This window comes from Suricata suricatta, chromosome 1 (assembly GCF_006229205.1).
Source record: "Suricata suricatta isolate VVHF042 chromosome 1, meerkat_22Aug2017_6uvM2_HiC, whole genome shotgun sequence".
NCBI lineage: Eukaryota > Metazoa > Chordata > Mammalia > Carnivora > Herpestidae > Suricata > Suricata suricatta.
In genome coordinates, this window is record NC_043700.1 from 150,899,181 (window position 1) to 150,920,606 (window position 21,426).

The following is a 21,426-nucleotide window of genomic DNA, read 5'->3' on the forward strand; positions in this document are numbered from 1 at the left end:
GCAAAACTTGAGAGAGCATTGAACACTGAAAATGAACTGAGGGTTGAAGGGGAAGGGGGTAAAAGAGGTGGTGGTGATGGAGGAGGGCACTTGTGGGGAAGAGCACTGGGTGTTGTATGGAAACCAATTTGACAATAAACTATTTTTTTTAAATGGCTGTTTATTCAATTTGATGAAGAGATACAAACCACAAGGGAAAGCACTGATAAAATAGATGATTAGAAATGGAAAGCTATACAGGTGAGAAAAATATATGCAAAATGAGAACAGATGTAGGCAGCTCAGTGACTCCATCAAGGGTAATAATATTCATATTATGGGGATCCCAAAATAACAGAGAGAAGAGGGGACAGAAAACTTATTCAAAGAAATAATAGCTGAAAACTTTCTTAATTTAGGCAAGAAAACAGATATTCAGGTCCAAAAGGCAGAAAGATCCCTCAATGAAATCAACCCAAGAAGGTCCACATCAAGAAACATAGTAATAAATATGGCAAAAAGTCATGATAAAGAGAGATTTTTAAAAGCAGCAAGAGAGAGGTACCTGGGTAACTCAGTGGTTGGGGGTCTAACTCTTGATTTTACCTCATGATCTCATGGTTCATGGGTTCGAACCCCACCCCCATTGGGCTCTGGCTGCCAGTGTACAACCTGCTTGGGATATTCTCTCCCTCTTTCTCTGCCCCTCCTCTGCTTGTGTGCTCTCCCTCTCTCTCAAAAATAAATAAACATGAAAAAAATACAAGTAGCAAAAGAAAAGAAGATAGTTACATACAAGGAAATCCCATAAGGCTATCAGATTTTTCAGCAGAAACTTCTCAGGCCAGAAGGGAGCAGCATGATATATTCAAAGGAAAAAAATCTGCAGCCAATAATATTCTATCCAGCAAGGCTACCATTCAGAATAGAAGGAGAGATAAAGAGTTTCCCAGACAAACAAAAGCTAAAACAGTTCATGACCATTAAACCAGTCCTACAAGAAATGTTAAAGGGGACTCTATTTGAGTGGAAAGGAAAGAACATAGGTAATAGTAAGAAAAGTAGGAAGCACAAAAGCAATACAAATAAGTATATATGTAAAAATAAGTCAAGGGACTCACAAAATAAAAGGATGTAAAGTATAGTACCATATACCTAAAATGTGGTGGGGAGAAGAAGAAAGAATGGTTTCAAACTTAAGTGACCATTAACATATTATAGAATGATATATGTAGGTATTACATATAACATAATGGTAACCACAAATCAAAAACCAGTAATATATATGCAAAAATGAAAGAAAAAGGAATTCAAATATATCACTAATGAAAGCCAGCAAACCATTAAAGAACAACAGAAGGATCAGAGAAGAGCTACAAAAACAACCTCAAAACAAGTAACAAAATGGCAATAAATACAAACCTATCAATAATTATTTTAAAGGTAAAAGACCTAAGTGCTCTGATCAAAAGACATAGAGTGATGTAATGGATAAAAAAACAAGACCCATATATGTGCTGGCTACAAGAAACTCATTTCAGGGTTGCCTGGCTGGCTCAGTAGAGCATATGACTCTTGATTTTGGGGTCATGAGTTCAAGCCCCACATTGGACGTAGAGCCAAAAAATTTAAAAAGAGGCTCATTTCATATCTAAAGAAACATGCATACTGAAAGTGAAGGGATGGAGAAATATTTATCATGCAAATGGATGTCAAAAGAAAGCTGAGGTAGCAATACTTATATCGGCAGACTTCAAAAATAATTTTTAAGTTTATTTATTTATTTTGAGAGAGTGAGGGAGGGGTAGAAAAGGAGGGGGAGAGAGAGAATCCCAAGCAAGCTCCACATTGTCAGTGTGGAGACCAACACATGGCTTGAACTCAAAAACTACGAGATCATAACCTGAGCCGAAATCAAAAGTTGGATGCTTAACTGACTGAGCCACACAGGTGCCCAGAGACTGTAACAAGAGACAGAGAAGGACAGACATAATAATAAAGGGGAGAATCCAACAAGAAGATATAGCAATTGTTAATATTTATGCACCCAGCATGTGAGTACCCAAATACATAAAAAGTTAATAACGAACATAAAGGAACTAATCATAGTAATACAATAATAATCAGGGGACTTTAACACCCCACTTACATCAATGGACAAATCACCCATATAGAAAATCAAGGAAACATTGGCTTTGAATGATGCACTAGACTAGATGGATTTAACAGGTATATTCAGAAAATTCCATCCTAAAACAGCAGAATACACATCCTTTTCAAGTGCACATGGAACATTCTCCAGGACAGATTACATATCAACCCACAAAACAAGTGTCAACAAATACAAAAAGATTGAACTTAATCCATGCATCTTTTCTGACCACAACACTATGAAACTAGAAATCAACCACAAGAAAAAATCTGGAAAGAGTACAAATACATGGAGGCTATATAACATGCTACTAAATAATGAATGAGTCAACCAAGGAATCAAAAATTACATGGAAAAAAAATAAAAACAAAAACACAATGGTCAAAAATCTTTGGGATGCAGCAAAGGTGGTTCTAAGAGGGAAGTTTATAATAATACAACCCTACTTCAAGAAGCAAGAAAACTCTCAGATAAACAACTGAACAATATACCTAAAGGAGCTACAAAAAAGAAGATGAAACAAAACCCCAAGCCAGCCAAGGAAGGAAATAATAAAAATTAGAGCAAAAATAAATGATATAGAAACTTAAAAAAAGAAAAAACCCCAACAGAACAGATCAATGAAACTAGAAGCAAGTTCTTTGAAAGGATCGACAAAATTGATAAACCTCTGCTGGGTTCATCAAAAAATTTAAAAAAATAAAAAATAAAAGAGCGAGAGAGCACTCAAACAAAATCAGAAACAAACAAACAAAAAAAACCTAACACCACATAAATACAAATGACTGTAAAAGAATATAATGAAAAATTATATGCCAACAAATTGGACAACCTAAAAAAATGGTTACATTCCTAGAAACATATAACCTCCAAAAACTGAATTATAAAGAAAAAGAAAATTTGAACAGACCAATTTCCAGCAATGAAATCAAATCAATAATAAAAAAACTGCCATGAAACAAAAGTTCAGGACTAGAAGGCTTTAAGATGAATTCTACCAAACATTTAAAGAAGACTTAATATCTATTTTTCTTAAACCATTCCAGAAAATAGAAGAGAAAGAAAAACTTCCAAATTCATTCTATGAGGCCAGCATTACCTGACACCAAAACCAGAACAAGACACCACAAAAAAAGGAGAACTACAGGTCAATACGTCTGATTTTGTTGCAAAAATCTGCAACCAAATATTGGCAAACTGAACCCAACAATATATTTTTAAAAAATCATTTACCATAATCAAGTAGGATTTATTCCTGGGATGCAAGAGTGGTTCAATATTTGTAAATCAATCAATGTGATGCATCACAGCAATAAGAGAAAGGATAAAAACCATGTGATCATTTCAGTAGATGCAGAAAAGCACTGGACAAAGTATAACATCCATTCATGATACCTTGCTACACACACACACACACACACACACACACAAAGTAGTTTTAAGGAGAACATACCTCAACATAATAAAGACCTTATATAAAAAACCCACAGCAGCTGACATCATACTCAGGGGGGAAAAAAGAGCTTCTCTACTAAGGTCAGGAATAAGACAAAGATGGGGCACCTGGGTGACTCAGTCAGTTAAGCATCTGACTTTGGCTCAGGTCATGATCTCACGGTTTGTGAATTCAAGTCCTGCTTCAGGTGAGCTTGAGCCCCACTTCAGGGGAGTTTGTGCCCTGCTTTGGGTGAGTATGAGCTCCCCATTAGGTGAGCTTGAGCTCCGATTTGGGTGAGCATGAGCCCCACTTTGGGTGAACCCCACTTCTTTCTCTTCTCTCTTTCTCCCTTTCTCTCTTTGCTCCTCACTCACTTATGACCCCCCCTCTCAAAAACAAACAAGTAAATAAATAGATCAATCAATCAATCAATCATTCTTGGGGGCAAAAAAGGTGTAAGACAAGGATGTCCACTCTATAGTAGTGGAAGTCCTAGCCACAGCAATCATCCAGGAAAAAGAAATAAAAGGCATCCAAATTGATAAGGAAGAAGTAAAGCTTTCACCATTTGCAAATGAAATGATACTATATATAGAAAACCTTAAAGACCCCACCAAAAAGCTGCTAGACCTGACAAATGAATTCAGTAAAGTCACAGGATACAAAGTCAATGTATAGAAATCTGTTACATTTCTTAGATGCTAATAATGAAGCAGCAGATAGAGAAATTAAGGAAACAATCCATTTACAATTGCACCAAAAATAATAAAACACCTAGGAATAAACCCAACCAAGGAGGTAAAAGACCTGTACTCTGGAAACTACAAACAATGATGAAAGAAACTGAAGACAACACAATGAGATCGAAGGACATCCCATTCTCATGTATTGGAAGAACAAATATTGTTAAAATATCTATACTACCCAAAGCAATCTATACATTTACTATAATCCCTATCATGTACCACGAGAATTTTTTAAATAGTTTATTCCATGAGCATTTGTCACAGAGCTAAAAGAAAATCCTAAAATTTGTATGTAACCACAAAAGACCCCATATAGCCAAAGCCATCTTGAAAAAGAAAAACAAAAGTAGAGGTAGCACAATTTTAGACATCAAGTTATACTACAAAACTGCAGTAATCAAAACAGTATGCTACTGGCACAAAAACAGAGGTCAATATAACAGAGTTAGAAAGCTCAGAAAAATAAGCTCACAGTTATATAATTAATCCATCTAAGACCAAAAAGGCAAGAATATGCAATGGGAAAAAGTGTCTTCAACAAATGGTGTTGGGAAAACTGGACAGCAACATGCAAAAGAAAGAAATTGGACCATTTTCTTATACAACACACAAAAAACAAACTCAAAATTGATTAAGGACCTAAATGTGAGACCTGAAACCATAAAAATCCTAGAAGAGAGCACAAGCAATAATTTCTCCGACATTGGCCATAACATCTTTCTAGATATGTCTCCCAATGCAAGGAAAACAAGAGCAAAAATAAACTATTGGGACTACATGAAAATAAAAAGCATCTGCAAAGCAAAACAAAATAAAACAAAACAAAAAACAACAAACAAAACCAAAACCAAAACCAAACAAAAAACCCCAAAGCTAAAGACAAACAAAAACTAAAACCAACCAACCAACAAAACAAAAAGAAACCCTACTGAATGGGAGAAGATATTTGCAAGTGACATATCTGATAAAGGGTTATTATCCAAAATATATAAAGAACTTGTGCAACTCAACACCACAAAAAAAAACCAAAAAAACCCCAAATAACCCAATTAAAAAATGGGCAGAACACATGAACAGACATTTCTCCAAAGATACACATGAAAGGATGCTCAACACTATTCACCATCAGGCAAATGCAACTCAAAACCACAATATCACCTCACACCTGTCAGAATGGTTAAAATCAAAACCATACAAAATAACAAGTGTTGATGAAGATGTGGAGAAAAAGGAACCCTCATGCAGTGTTGGTGGGGATGCAAACTGGTGCATCCACTGTGGAAAATAGTATGGAGGTTTCTCAAAAAAATAAAAATAGAACTACCCTGGCATTTATGGCTGGGTCAGTCAGTAGAGCATACGACTCTTGATCTCTGATCTCAAGGTTGTGAGTTTGAGCCCCAAACTGGGTGTAGAGTTTACTTATCAAAAAAAAAAAAAAGAAAAGAAAAGAAAGAAAAAGGAAAAAAAAGAACTACTCTATGAATTACTGGGTAATTTCCCAACAAATATCAAAATACCAAAGGGATATATGCACCCCTGGGTTTATTGCAACATTATCTACAATCGTCAAACTATGAAAACAACCCAAGTGTCCATCAATAGATAAATGGCTAAAGGATATGTGGTGTGTGTGTATATATATATATACTCTTGTTTATTATATTTATATTATATATAAATATGTATGTACTCATATTTATTGTGTTTATAGTATAAATATAATTGTTATAAATATAATATATAGTATATATTAATATAAATAAATATAATATAAATATAATATATAGTATATATTAATATAAATAAGAAGATATGGTCTATATATATGCAATAGAATATTACTCAGCCATAAAAAATAACATCTTGCCATTTGCAGAAACATGGATGGATCTAGAGAGCATAATGCTAAGTGAATAAGACAGTCAGAGAAAGAAAAATACCATATGATTTCACTCATAAGTGGAATTTAAGATATGAAAGACACAAAGGAAAAAAAAAGACATATCAAGAACCAGACTCTTAACTATAGAGAACAGTTACCAGAGGAGGAGGAGGGGGGAATGAGTGAAATAGGTGAAGGGGATTAAAGAGTATACTTATCTTGATGAGCACTGAGTAACATATGGAACAACTGAATCACTATATTACACACCTGAAAGTAATATCACACTGTATGCTAACTATACTGGGATTAAAATAAAATATTTTAACATGGTGATGTAAAAAATAAATGGAAAGCTATGCATAAAAAAGAGAACCATAAGCAAAGTAAAATAATGGTCAACAGGTTGCTGGAGAAGATATTTGTAATGCATAGAAGTAACAAAGGATTATTTTCCAAAAGATATACAAGATTTCTACAACTCAAATAAAAAAAGATGAACACCCTAATAAGAATTTGAAAAAAGATATTAAAAGACAATTCACAGATGTAGAAATTAGTTTCAAAGAATGAAACAAATTTGAGACTAATAACCAGTGCACATCTGAAAAGATGTTCAAGCTCACTAGTAACTAAGGAAATGCAAATTAGAATAACAGGATAAAATTTCAGCCCCATCAGATTGATAAAAATGAAAAAGTTTGACAATACCAAGTACTGAGAAGGATATGAAGCTGCAAAAACTGCCATATTCTGCTACTGGAAGAATAAATTGGTGCAATATATTTGGGGAAAAACTTGGTTAGTAACACTGAGTACGTACAAATCTGAAAACCCAGAAATTCCCCTTAAGGTATATGCACTAGAGAAATGTTGATACATTTCTACAAGGAAACACATACATGAAGATTCACTGTAGCGCTTTTTATACCAATAAAAAATTGGAAATAACCCAAATGCCCCATTTTCTCTCTCTTCCTCTCTCTCTCTGCCCCTAATACATGCATTCTCTCCTCTCTCTCTTTCTGTCTCTCTCTCTCAAAAAAAAAAAAAAATCTTCTGAACTAGATTCTACACCAGACTGTAACATAGGCTCCTACTTTAGGTCATCATTTGTAATTAGTTTACTTCCATAAACATTTGCCCTTAGAAGTAGTGGGAGAATCAAGTTTTCTAGTGATTGACAACCTTGGCAATTAAGAGAGGGGTTTTAGTATTATAGTGCTATAGATGTTTACTTTTTTTAAACTGGTTTTATTGTGGTAAGTTAAACATAACAAAATTTACCATATTAACCATTTTAAATGTACAGTTCTGTACATTCACATTTTTGTGCAACAATCCACCTCCAGAAGTCTTTTCATCTTGAAAAACTGAAACTGCACCCACAACACAGTAACTCCTCATTTCTCCCTCCTCCAACCCAAGGCAACTATCATCAATATAAACCTGTCCATTAACTAGTAACTCCACCTTCTCCTCTCCTCCCATTCCCTGGTGATCTCCAACCTACTTTCTGTGTCTATGAATTTGACTACTCTAGGTACCTCATAAAAGCGGAATCACAGTGTTTGTGGTTTTGTGACTGGCTTATTTCACTTAGCATAATGTCCTCAAGGGTCATCCATGTAATAGAATGTGTCAGAATTTCATTTTTTCATGCTGAATGATATCCCATTGTATGTATATATCGAATTTTGTTTATCCATTCATCCATGGATGGGCACTTGGTTTGCTTCTTCCTTTTGGCTCTTGTGAATAAGTCTGCTGTGAACATGGATGTACAAATATCTGTTTCAGGGCCCGCTTTCAATTCTTTTGAGTATATACTCAGAAGTGGAATTGCTGGATCATATGGGAGTTTTATTTTTAATTATTTAAGGAACTTCCATACTGTTTTCTATAGTGGCTGCACCATTTTACGTTCCCAATGACATTGTACAAGGGTTCCAATTTCTCCATGATAGTTTAAGACCTTTAAGTGTACATGTGAGAAGTAAAATCAGGTCAGGTTAATTCCTCCAAAACAAACTATTTCCTTATATATGGTAGACATTCAAATATTTGTTGAAATCAACTAACCCATCAATAAATGTTTATTGAAATTAAATTCAACACATATTTGTTGAATTTCTACTATGTACAGTATACGAGGTATTCTAAGGGACAGAAAGATGAATAATGGTCTTTATTATCAAGGAATTTATAATCCAGTAGATCTAATAAGCATAAACTAAACTGAATATACAGCATATTGCTACATATCTAGCAATTAAAAGTAGACATTTCTATTTCTCTCATTGATAATAAAGCTATTGAATACCACTTATATTTGCACAGATTTTTACCTGTTTGTTTGCAAACACCACCAGAGGAAGGATTGGGTTTGTTCCAATTAATTGATGAAGGTGTTTCTTGGCTTCAGGTAATCTGTTGTGATCTGCTGAATCTACTACAAAGATCAGCAGCAATCCTTTAGACAGGTACATTTCCCAATAGGAACGGAAAGGTTCACTGCCACCAACTACAGAGAATAGTAGAGAAAGAAGACACCAAAAACATTGCAGAAGTGTGCACTGAGGAGGCAGGAAAGATACTTTTAGATAATATCCAAACACTGGACCGGTGTTTTGATAAAATACCACTGTGTTAGAGCGTACCCAGTTTGAAGAATGACCGGAGAGCTGCGACTGAGGGAATGGTTCAATCATTTCCCTCCACAAAAGGCACAATCATTCTTGAATACAAAGAATCAACATAAAGACACTAGATACTGCAGTGGAGGCCTCCTGATGTGTACACACAGCCACCCCAGGGGCCACTGCCATTCTATCTGTAAACTCAGAGAATGGGAGTAGGCTACTAATGTAACTCAGGGTGGTGGGTTAAAACACATCTTTCTCTAAGATAAGTTTTAGATGGACTGAATTCACTGGCCAACCTCACTTGCACAATCTTTTCCCTTTGTCAAAATCCCAGAACTAATTTCTCCTCTTAATATTGCACTAAGAGTTAATATGATCCTGTGAACATTAAGAAATACTTGCCTTAGAAAAATAATGCCTTTAGATTATTTCATTCTGCTAACTCTTCCCAGAAGAAACTTACTAGTAATGATAATAATATACATACAATGAACTTAGTTTTTATTTTTCTCCTAGAATAGAGGTTGGCAAACTATGGCCTACAGTTTAAATCTGGCCCACCTCCTATTTTTGCATAGCCCATGAACAAAGAACGGATTTTACATTTTTAAATGTTAGGAAAAAAAAGAAAGAATAGCATTTCATAACATGAACATTATATCACATTTGGATTTCAGTGTCTACAAATAAAGCTTTATCAGAACAGAGACATGTGGATTTGTTCACATATCATCTATGGCTGCTTCCACACTACAAGAGGCTAGTAGCTGCACAGAGACCAGGTGGACCCCAAAGCTAAATCGTTAACTGCCTAGCCCTTTACAGAAAAAGTCTGAAGACCCCTGTTTTAGGAATTTAACAAAAACATTTAAAATACTACCGGGACAGCATCTTGATTTGCCTTTCTTTTGTTTTCCTATTAAAGAGTTGGCTAATTCCCTAAAGTGTTTCGTGTTAATTTTTTAAAAGAATGTTTTGTCATCTAAGTTATTCACATGGTTTTAACATATTTAGTTTAAGCATGAATGAACATTTGGGTTGTTCTTTGTGTGTGTGTGTGACACTATGACATGCCACCTATATAGGGGATTTTTATTTTTTTGTTATTAACTTATAATTTAATTGCAATGTAGTCAAAGAACATGGTTTATATGATGCCCCTTCTCAAAAAATTTGTTAAGATTTACTGTATGGTCCATTAAGTGGTCAGTTTTGGCAAATGTTCCATGAGTATTTCAGAAGAACATATATTTTATATTTGGGATGTAGCTAAAATTGTTTAATTGGACAATCTTATACATTGGATGAAACCTGTTATGTTCAAGTGTCGCATATCTTTCCTGATTTTTTCCCAGTTTTGATCCTATCAGTAATTGACAACATGTTGAAATCCCTCACTCCAATGGTAGGATATGTCCCTTTCTCCCCCTGGTTGGATTCTTCCACTTTCCCTCCCTTCCTTCCTTTTTACTTTTTATATTTTGAGACTATTTTCTTAGTTATATATTTGGTTAAAATTATTTCTCCTAGAGCTTCTTAAAAAAATGGAAAACTCTATTCCTAATAATGTTGGCAGCTAAAAGATTTGCCTACACATTTACCAATTTCTTGGTTCACATTTTCTCTTTTGTAACTGGATGAAAGCAAAAGTCAAAAAGGTGATGACACTAATCTGACTAAGAGACAGTATAGGTTCCAACTCAAATAGGTACAGTAGGAAAGGATATAATGGATGAATTCAAGATTTATTTTACAGGTAGAAAAATTCATAGTGTTTTATTTGAGGACTGGAAGTAGGGCTGCAGAAGGAAAAATCAAGGGTGACCCCTAGTTTTTTGGCTTGAGTAGCATGATACGTGAAGAGCCCCTTACTGACCAGTAGATTATAGGGAAAGGAACAGACATGGAGATGAATTAAGCACTTAGTTCTGACCATTTTAAGTTTGAGAGGCCAATTAGATATCCAGTGGAAATGTCAGGTGGTATCTGGATATATCTGGGCTGGATGGATAAACTGGCGAGTCATTAGCAGAGGGATGATATTTAAGGCCAACAGGATGGATGGAATCATCCAAGGAGAGGGTATAAAGAGAAGACAATCTACACAACTTTGGGGAACAGCAATATTTAGAGAAGTGGTGAGTCCAGAATTACTTTAGAGACTTCTGGGCTACCATCTAGTTACAAAAAGAGGTTTGAGGCTTTTTTTATAGTTTCATTTGCAGAGATGGCAGTACACTTTATTTACGTAGACTGCATGTTTATTAGAGGTAGTAAGAGAGGAGAGAGGCTGTTTAAGAGGGGCTGCTGTAGCGTTCCTTTCAGCTCCCTCTTATACCAGCACCGCAGAAAGGAGAAAATAAAAAGAAGCTGATTCCCTCTGTCCATCCACTGCACTATTAAACTATATATGCATTCTAAAAGTGTAGGAAAATCTGACCCAGTGTTACTTTTCATAAGGATGCAATGTTGCTAACAGTATGTCTGGCTTAAGGTATAACACAATGAGCCTCTCCTGTTACTAATGAAAAAGAGGGCTTACTCTCCAGGAATTCCATTTGGCTTTCTTCAGTGTTGATGCATACTTCGTTGAAACCTTGGGTGGGGGCCACACTGTGTTGCACTTTGTTTAAAGCTAGAGAGTGGAGAACACTGGTCTTTCCTGCTCCGTCCAGGCCCAACACAAGGATCTGCTTATTTTTCTCCTGTGAAAACAAAAGACAAAACAATAAACCCATGCCACCAGGGCCTTGTTTTCCTGGCTCCTGGCAGTGTGCCTGCCTGTGGTAGGACCCAATGATAATTGTGGAACTGTAAACCAGAGCAAAACTTCACAAAAAATTTAATATGTCTAGAGGCACCCAGCTGAACTCAGTTGGTAGAGCACAAGACTTTTAGTCTTGGGGTCATGAGTTCAAGCTCCACGGCTGGGTGTAGAGCTTACTTAAAAAGAATTAATATGTCTAGAACAAACCGTACCAGTTTGTATTTAGTTATGTGATATTAATCACACCACCCCCCTCACCCCCCAACTCCTGATCCATCTATCAAACATAGACTTTATATATATCAAGATTTATAGGAGGTACCATAGATCACAGGATCAATTTTCACACTTCATTTTGCTTCTTGAGTTCATGTCCACTGGGGACTGCACCAGAATTCAGTGTGTTTGAGATCTTGGGATCCCTATGGTTTATGTACTGACTGTGTCATTTGGCATGTAAGCATCTAAGGTCTCTTATTATTGATCTGCTTTGTTTTCGCAATTGAATCATTAGATTAAAAGACTTTAGAGCAAAGTTCCCTTCTTACACTTTTTAATATAAGTATTATGATTAAATGAAAAGGCTAAGGTTATAGAAATTGTTAAACCAGTTCCAATCACAAATGGACATTTATTTTAAAACCTGATGTTAAAACCTGTTGAACTTGACACAAACTTTAGAAAGAAGCATTCCACCAACATACCAGCCTTAGAAATTTTTATGACAAGTGATTAAGAGACAAGCATGGCAGACTGGTATGAAGACAAAGTTCAGAGTGCTCATAAAAGCGGCTTTTAGGGTGCAAAATTTAATGTGATCAGTAGTAAATGACCAACAACACAGCAAGATCGCTTACAGGAATTCAATTCTATTTCCCAAACAGGCTGCTGAAAAGTTTTTCATGCACAAAAACACAGTAATTGTCTTCAATGGCCCTGGTTTGGAAATAACAATAATCTTTTACATTTGTACTCAAATACTATAAGTTGACATTAGATTTAGACTGGGTTTCTGGAAAAAAGTGAATTTTTTTCACCGTTCTTATTTTTCTTTTTTTAAAAAATAAGATCTATGTGAGAGTAAGATATTTTAAGTTCTGGTCTAATGGGATCTTGTAAGAGAGCATGATTTATGAAAACTGTCTTCTGAATATCAGAATTAGAAAAAGTACACGTTGGGGCACCTGGGTGGCTCAGTCAATTGAGCGACCAACTTTGGCTTAGGTCATGATCTTACAGTTTGTGGGTTCAAGCCCACAATGGTCTCTGTGCTGTCAGCTCAGAGCCTGGAGCCTGCTTCAGATTCTGAGACTCCCTCCCTTTCTGCCTCTCTCTCTCTCTCTCTCTAAAAGATGAATAAATATTTTTAAAATATTTTTAGAAAAAGACAAAGTACATGTTTTTGGAGTTAATTCTTTTTTTATAAAATTTTTTTAATGTTTTATTTATTTTTAATACAGAGAGAGACAGAGCATGAGAGGGGGAGGGGCAGAGAGAGAAGGAGACACAGAACTGGAAGCAGGCTCCAGGCTCTGAGCTAGCTGTTAGCACAGAGCCTGACGCGGGGCTCGAACCCACGAATGTGAGATCTGACCTGTGCCAAAGCCGGAGGCTTAACCGACTGAGCCACCCAGGCGCCCCTGGAGTTAATTCTTGATGACTCTTAAAGCAAATGGTATTTCCATAGTTATTTCCTACCTCCATCCATGTTCCCTCCCCTCTGCATCTAAATGTTACAGTGTCATTCTGGGAGTGTCATGGGAAGGAAGAGGGAATGACAGACAGGAGATACTTTATAGGATGATTTAAAATTCCATGCTTTAAAGTAAAGGTGGGCCCAAGAAATGGCTGTATGGTGTGGATTGCGTCTCCCATATTGCTTCCACATATGGCCCCACACTCAAGGCTACCCCAACGTATTTCATCAATTCCAAGATACACTTTTCCCTCCCACATTTTAACATCTCTGAAATGAGGATTTTACAATTCATGGTATGTCATGTTTTGATTGGCAGCATTTTTTTTTCTTTCTCAGTGGTACTAAAATAATGGTATCTGAGATCCTATGAAGTGTTGTGAATTAAAACAGTTTCCTACTCTTTCCAACCATATCACTGTCCCTAAGACCATCCTTTCTAGAACTTCTGCAGTTACTGATACTTTACATTTTACCTTATTTTTAGCAAAATGCATACTAAAATACACGCTTTCTCATGTTTATCTAACCTCTTAACGAAAGCTGGGATTATTGTTAACCAAGAGTTCAGAAACAATTTGTGATTCTGAACACCTATGTTCCCTATGAAAAGTCATTCCTTTAACGATATATGGATCTATCATAGTCTGTGTTTTACCAGAAATCAAATCTCAGTTAATAATTCAAATTATTATGACCTCAGGAACTCCAGGAGCAGGAAGCCCATTAAGAGGATTCAAACAATGCTTGCTCTTTCTATCCTAGCCCACGACCCTCAATTTTTTAATTGGGGTAAAATTCACATAAAAGTTACCATCTTAGCCATCATTAAGCATATAATTCAGTGGAATTAGCTACATTCATAATGCTCTTCATCTTGTAAAACTGAAACTCTGTAGTCACGGCTAGCTCTCCACTCTCCCATCCCTCAGCCCCAGGCAATCATCAGTTCTACTCTGTATGATTTTGACTACTCTGGGTACCTCATATAAGTAGAATCATAGGTATTTGGTTTTTTGTGATTGCAGCGCCTGGTTTCTGAGACCTCTCAGTTAAAACTTTGTGACCATCCCTCCTGGGCGCTGGTGGTCTGAAAACAATTTTTATTGTAACCACGGAGAAGGTCTAGCCCTAAAACACACCCTGCACGAATTCAGCAACCCTACCCTTTCTTACAAAGAAAGGACTAGGTTGGAGAGCCCGTGCGCCTCGAGGGTTCGGGGCCGGTTTCCGTGCTGTAGGCGGCGTGTGCGCCAAAGCTGGCGCTGGACAGAAATGGGGCCCCCAGAAGGGCTGTTCCGGCCCAGTGAAGACCAACCCGGACCTCTTCTTCCTCAACGCAAGACCACACGAGGGTTGGGACGCAGGGGCAGGTGTAGTTAGGGGTGAGGGTGAGGCAGGTGACAGAGAGAAGGTGTAGCGATGGGTCCGGCGAGGTTGGCATACCTGCTCCCATCCACAGATTAAAATGCCCTCTAAGGAGACCGGATTCCCTCCCGCGGGTCGGGGCCTTGGACCTAACAAAGCCGGTGGTGTTCGGCCTGACAGCGGACAATGGCTTTGAGCAGCGAGTCCGAAGCACCACCCCTTACCCGAGGCTCCAGCGGGGGCTTAGTCAAGGCGTTATCTTCCTTCGCTTTGTCTTCTTTTCCCTTAAGTCCTTCCTTCTCTTTCTCGGTCTCTCGATCTTTCTTTTCCTCCTCTCTACACTTACTTTTCTCCTTCCCTTTCTCCTTTTCTTTTCCCTTAATTTTCTCCTTCTCCACTTCCTTTTTCTCTTTCTCCTTTCCTTTTTCCCGAATTTTCTCCGTCTCCGGCTCCTTCCCCTTCTTCTTCACCTTCCCCCTCTCCATCCCCACCGCCCTAATTTTTTTCCCTCCTTCCGCGCGCCCGCGCGCTGTAGCTTGGGCTCTGGATCTTGGCAGGTGTGGGCCCCGAGCGCACGCAGGGTGGAGACGTAGGTCCACGCGGCGTAGACAACACCCGCGGTCACTGTGCGGTCGAGGAAGTCTCAGGGCGCGCTGGCTGCCGCCGGGCATCTCGCGCCCACTAGCGGGGTACGCCACGCAGCAGATTCGCCGAACCCGGGGCGAGGGGAGGGGGATAGAGGAGAGGGGAGGAGCTGGCTGGGAAGCTAGAGGAAGCCTTAAACCCAGAGGGGTGGGGAGGACCAGGCTCGGGAGTTGGGAGACCCACAGTGCCGATCATCCGCGTAGGAAAAGCCTCTCCTCCCTTGCCCCATTTCAACCGTGACACCACCTCCTCGGCAGGTCGCACTACGGCAGGAATCCCTTGGTCTGGGGAGCAGTATCTCAGAAAAGCCTTTCAGGCCGGCACGGATCCCAGCGTCTCACCTCTTTCGCATCACCCCAGAGCAGCCTGGCCCAAGTGTCTTCCGTTGGGAGATGGCTTATGGGGACCAGTGTCCCAGGGGATTCCGCGCCTCTCCAAGTTAGTAATCATAAGCCTGAAAAGTCACGTTTTTATTTTTCCCGGCCCCGTGTTAACTATACTAGCAATGTCCAGAGGCTGCTATCCAGGATGCCTACAAGAAACGTGAACGGTTCCCTCGTTTTAAATTCCCGCTACATGTCGCCTAAAAAAGAATTCTGGAGATTAAATTAGTGGTCGGCCAGGATCGTGGATACCAGTAGCGCTGGGTATTAAAACTACATCTAAACAAAAATAGTCGCCCACAATTATCTAATATATAGCAAAATAGGTACCCTTTTCAAAGGTGGTGTAATGTTTTTTAAACCGGCTTAAAAGCATATGGATGGTTCTTTTTATTATTTTGCTTTAATGTTTGAGAGCACAAGTGGGGGAGGGGTAGAGAGGAAGAGAAAGAATCCTATGCTCAGCCCATGCTCTGCTTGCAAAGCCTGATGCTGGGCTAGATTTCATAATATGGAGATCTCAACCTGAGCCTGACCTAAACGGAAATCAAGAGTCAGATGCTTAACTAACTGAGCCACCCAGGCAACCCTTATTTTGTTAAACTGCACTCAAAAGTATACTTTACAATCCAACGAAATTATCAATGCAATAAACTGACTTTCCTTCATCAGATCTACTGTTCAAATAGGCTTGTAAGGAACAGTGAATCAAAGGCAGGTTCCAGGTTTGAGTGATGCCACAATTTTAAGCTTAGCAATTTCCACGCAGCCTTGAAAATGCTGTGCTTAATAACTTAAAAAATGTTTACTACTCAATTTGTTTATATACTAGGAGTTAAAACTGGGTTCTCCCAGTCCCATCAGATTAGTTCTGTAGCTTTCTGGCAGGGACTAGAAACAATTTTAGATATTCAGCCTAAAAAATTCTTTGTATACCAACCAGGAAGTTCCTATAAAATGCCAAGACCCAAAACACCTTAATCCATACTCACTGCTAGAATATTTTATTTTAAAATGTACCACAGTGAATAGATGTATCCATATTGGCTTTTATAAATGCACACACACATACACACACATATACACAAAGTATGTTATTAAAGACCTGTTCAAAAGAAGAAACAATTACTAGAAATTTAATGTAAGTGTTTACACTTCATTTGACAATTATAATTTATTTAAACTGAGGTTTCAGTTGCTTAGTAATGGCTGGTAACAACAATGACTAGCAATTGCAGTGACTAAATACAGAAATGTAAATCTCACTTTTGGGGCACTGGGCCAAAATTTTCAATGATGGATAGTTTTCACCAAAACTCTGTAGCTCAGTTAACCTAAAAATGATTATCCTTCACCACAGAAATTTACTGGAATCCTAAATAACAAATTTACTAACAATTATTCCTGTAATGGAGTATATATATTCAGAAGGAATAAGTACATCACTCTTACCAAGAGTATTCTGAGCTCAAAAAGTATTATGCCATAAATAAATCATTCATATATGAGGGTCTCCAGATGTTACTGCAAATTCAAAGGCAGCACCACATTTCTTACTTTTGTAAAGGAGGAAAGCCTTTTAAAAATCTCTTTGAAGAAGTTTCAATAGATATGTTCAGAGTCAAACAGCAGCACTTTATTAATAAGGATAAAGTAATAAGATCATAAGGAAATAATCAAAGTCTAGATTCAATGCGCTCATGGGCAGCACAAAATGAATACTCACAAGGGTGGGCATCCCAGCGTGTCTGTCTCACAGCTGTTCAATGGGAAAGTGGCTTATAAGCGAATAAAGACCAAAGCAACACTGACACCAGACTGACTGTATAAAACTTCATTACTTTGAGAAGGGTAATGAATGTGTGTACTCTGAATGATGAAGGGGAGTCATTTTAATATTTATGAACTGGGCCAAACAGTTCTCTTAAGTTCTAATACTGCCTGCTACTGAACTCTGGTGGATTTCCTCTCTACCTCAGAAGTCAATGTTCAAGCTCTTGACAGGGCCATTAAATCTTTATGATTGAAACAGTCCAAACCCATCTGATCTCAAAAACTGAGTCTAGGAGTCAACTTCTTGCAAAACTGATATATTTCTTGAGTTCTTTAGTGGTGCTAAATCGGCATAATGTTCATAATCTGAATTCATAATTGGGTACAAAGAAGTCCTAATTTTTATATATGTGTACATGTGTATATATATGTACATATACACACCCACACACTTTTCATTACTACATATGTATTTATGGTTAAAATAATCATGACATTTACTTTAGTTTTCCTGTGGCCACTTATGTAATGAAGTGAAGAACACCAGTGTATTAATAAGGTCCCTTTTTATCACATGATATTTCTAAGCAGACATTTATTTGGAATGCTCAGAAGATTCCACTTTGTCTCCTAAGGCCTCCTAAGACACAATTTAAAGTGGGTTTTGGTAGCAACAAGTATCTCAGACTCTAGTTGAAACATAAGTAGTTTCTGTTTAAATCCTAGGAAACTTTGGATAACATGCCTTGTTTGTGAAACTGAAAAAACACCAGATCAGCACAAAAAGAGAAAGGATGCAACAGAGATCAAGGTGGGAAAGTGCCCAATTATTTTGAGTCCTTATCATCTGTGCAAAGATAGGTAGAACAAGTAGGCCAAGTCTGACTAGGCAGAGTCTGAGGAAGATGTTTTCCTGTTTGATGCACGAGAAAATAATTTTATGATAATATGGGGATGGGAGAGGGAGGAATTCTGTGCTTCTTGCTATGTTACCTTTATTATGTTCCTAGTGTCAGTGAGACTAAAAATAGCCTGGAAACAAGAATGTTCTAATCACCAGCCACCTTTTCCACCTTTCTTCTTTTTCTGTTGCTGTTTCTTTTTTGTTGCTGGAGCCCCTGCAGGTTTCTGGTGTCTTGGGGGTATGATATTACTTGTAGACGCAGCTGCTGTTGCTGCACTGCCAGGTCTTGGAGAGGTGGGGGGGCTGCTCACAGTTTTACTGGCATCCCTAAAATCATCAGATAAGGATAGTGCTGGTCATGCATATATTCAACAACGGAAAAGGCATTATTCCTAACTGTCTTCCACATATATTCTATTTCTTTTAAAGGGGGATTCCCAACTCTCTATCCATTTTTCTTTTGAATACAATTTTACCTGCTTTATAATTAAAGAAAAAAAAGAAAAAAAATTTAAATGACCTATAATCTTACACTGTAGAAATAACTTATTTAGTAACATTTAAATAACGTCTTTCTAGTCATCTTATTTATAGTATCTGTTTATCTACAGATTCCGTTGAATAACTCAAGTGTATTTAGAGCTTCCTTTTGAAGATACTGGAATCCTAACATTTATAATACAACTCTGTAATACTAGTATTTACAATATAATCAAACCAAAAACACATTTTCTTTCCTTTACATAAGCATATTTTAAAACATGTATTAAACATATCTGACTGTACTTCTTATGCTTAAAATATATTTTAAAAATTCTTACTAATGACCCTGAGTCAATCTGAGAAAGAACCAACCTATGCTCTGAGTGACTTCAATTGAGGAGCAATGACTTACAGTTCGGATGAAGCTCCTGCAGTTGCTCCCTGGGTCCCTTTTCCAATCTGATCCTTCTTTTTACCCTTCTTTCTTCCCCGGTAGTAAGAACGTTCTCGCATTGGTAGCCATCTTTCTGGATCTGGGGTCACCTTTGGGTCATAATTCTTAGGCAGTTTTCCTGTATAACAATTGATAAAGGAATAAGAAATCTGTCCATAATGCTTTCCAGATAGTTTGCTTAAGGAACGCGTCCTAGCCTGGGACTAACATTAAATTGAAGTAAGTTTATCTGAGAAAGTTTTATTTGTATAATCTAGTAGTAGGGAAAAGGGCCTTATTTCTAAGCATGACACAAAATTCAGAAGCCATAAAGGAAAAGACTTCACAGATGTATCTATATAGAAATTTCTTAAAAGTTTGTTTATTTTTTTTGAGAGAGAGAGAACCAGCAGGGGAGGGGCAGAGAGAGAGAGAGAGGGACAGAGGATCTGAAGTAGGCTCTGTATTGACAGCAGAGAGCCCAGTGTGGGGCTCCAACTCACAAGCCATGAGATCATGACCTGAGCTGAAGTCAGATGCTTAATCGACTGAGCCACCCAAGCACCTCTACATAAAAAATTCTTTATTTCATTTCGTAAGATATATATATATTTTTGCATACTATATAACAGACTGATTCTTAATATAGAAAGAGGTTTTAATAATAAAAAAGTAAGTCATGCAAAGAAAAATAGGCACTGCTATCATTAGGGTAAGACAGGAGAAATAGAAGTCCATAATCATGTGAAAAAATGCTCTACCTTACGAATTAGAAATGAAAAACGTAACAAAATTCTATCAAACTAACAAATATTAAATGCAGTAATACCCATTGTTGGTGAAATAGTGAGAAACACTCAAACACTATGGCAAAAGTATGCATGGTATATAGCCTTTGTAGAGAGTGATTTGGCAGTACCACTCAAAATTTATACTTCTAGAAATTTATCCTGCAGGTATCTATAAGACATAAAGTTATGTGTAAGAATATTCTCAAGAGGTGCCTGTGTGGATCAGTCAGTTAAGTTAAACTCTTGATCTTGAGTCATGACCTCATTGTTAGTTCAAACCGTGAGTCAGGCTCTGTGCTAATAGCAAGGAACCTGTTTGGGAATCTCTCTCCCGCTTTCTCTGCCCCTCCCCAACTCTGACTCTGACTCTCTGACACACACTCTCTCTCACAATAAATAATAAAAACTTAGAAAAAAAAAAAGAATATTCTCGAGATGCCTGGCTGGCTCAGTCAGTATAGTGCAACTCTTGATCTTCTAATTGTGGATCTGAGTCCCATGTTGGGTGTAGAGATTACTTAAAAAATAAAATCTTGGGATGCCTGAGTGGCTCAATCAGTTGAGCATCTGACTCTTGATTTTGGCTCAGGTCATGATCTCATGGTTCGAGAGACTCTGTGCTGACAGTGCGGAGCCTGCTTGGGATTCTCACTCTCTCTCTCTTTACCCCTCCCCAGATTGCATGCTCTCTCAAAATAAATAAATAAACTTAAAAAAAATGAGCATATATCACTTGTAAGTTTAAAAAAAAACTTATCTGGACACCACAAAAAATAGGAAAGTAAACAAAACTGCAGGTTATTTCTACCTACGGTTATCGGCTGCTCCCTTGCAATATTAGTAATACATAAAACAACATAAAACAAATATTTATAGTTGACTGGATGCAAACATTATTTTCTACACCATCCCAAAACTCTACTAAGATGGAAACAAACACATTAGAAAGAAAAATAGGAGAAAAGATATTACTAATAAAATTTTGGAAGCAGGAAAACACATGGAGGAGTGGTAATGAACTTATTAGTAGACTTGAGAAACCTGAATCCTAATATGGCAGGGAACAAATCAAGAACAATCTGATTTACACCACAAATTTCCCAGACTCAGGGACAGGCAGGTGGCTCCAAGGATAACCTCTGATTAGTTGAAGCCAAACATGGTAATTCTACCCATTCCTGCTATGGATTAAACTCAACTATAGCCTAAGCCAATTAATGCATGGCATTTTCCTGGTTAATGGTTCAAAGCTGGACACTGATCTATGTTGGCCCCATTAGATTAATGGGAAAGACATGCCAACCGCCAAAAGGCCTTCTTTGAAAGGCTGGATATAAA

The 21,426-nt window shown here is 37.5% G+C and overlaps 2 protein-coding genes across 2 annotated transcripts in view; both read right to left on the reverse strand.

Moving 5' to 3' along the window:
• Window positions 1–15,312, reverse strand: part of ARL9 (ADP ribosylation factor like GTPase 9) — an 18,877-nt gene extending 3,565 nt beyond the window's left edge. Inside the window, exons 1-3 of the mRNA XM_029945561.1 lie at window positions 14,901–15,312; window positions 11,388–11,550; window positions 8,549–8,724 (exon numbers count right to left, since the gene is read on the reverse strand). Coding sequence (XP_029801421.1) covers window positions 8,549–8,724; window positions 11,388–11,550; window positions 14,901–15,161 — 600 coding nt within the window. The 5' untranslated portion in view covers window positions 15,162–15,312. The remainder of the gene's footprint in view (window positions 1–8,548; window positions 8,725–11,387; window positions 11,551–14,900) is intronic.
• A 1,373-nt stretch (window positions 15,313–16,685) lies between these two features.
• SRP72 (signal recognition particle 72) overlaps window positions 16,686–21,426 on the reverse strand; it is a 31,454-nt gene continuing 26,713 nt past the window's right edge. The window contains exons 18-19 of the mRNA XM_029945534.1: window positions 19,277–19,436; window positions 16,686–18,708 (exon numbers count right to left, since the gene is read on the reverse strand). Of these exons, the coding sequence (XP_029801394.1) occupies window positions 18,531–18,708; window positions 19,277–19,436 (338 nt within the window). The 3' untranslated portion in view covers window positions 16,686–18,530. The remainder of the gene's footprint in view (window positions 18,709–19,276; window positions 19,437–21,426) is intronic.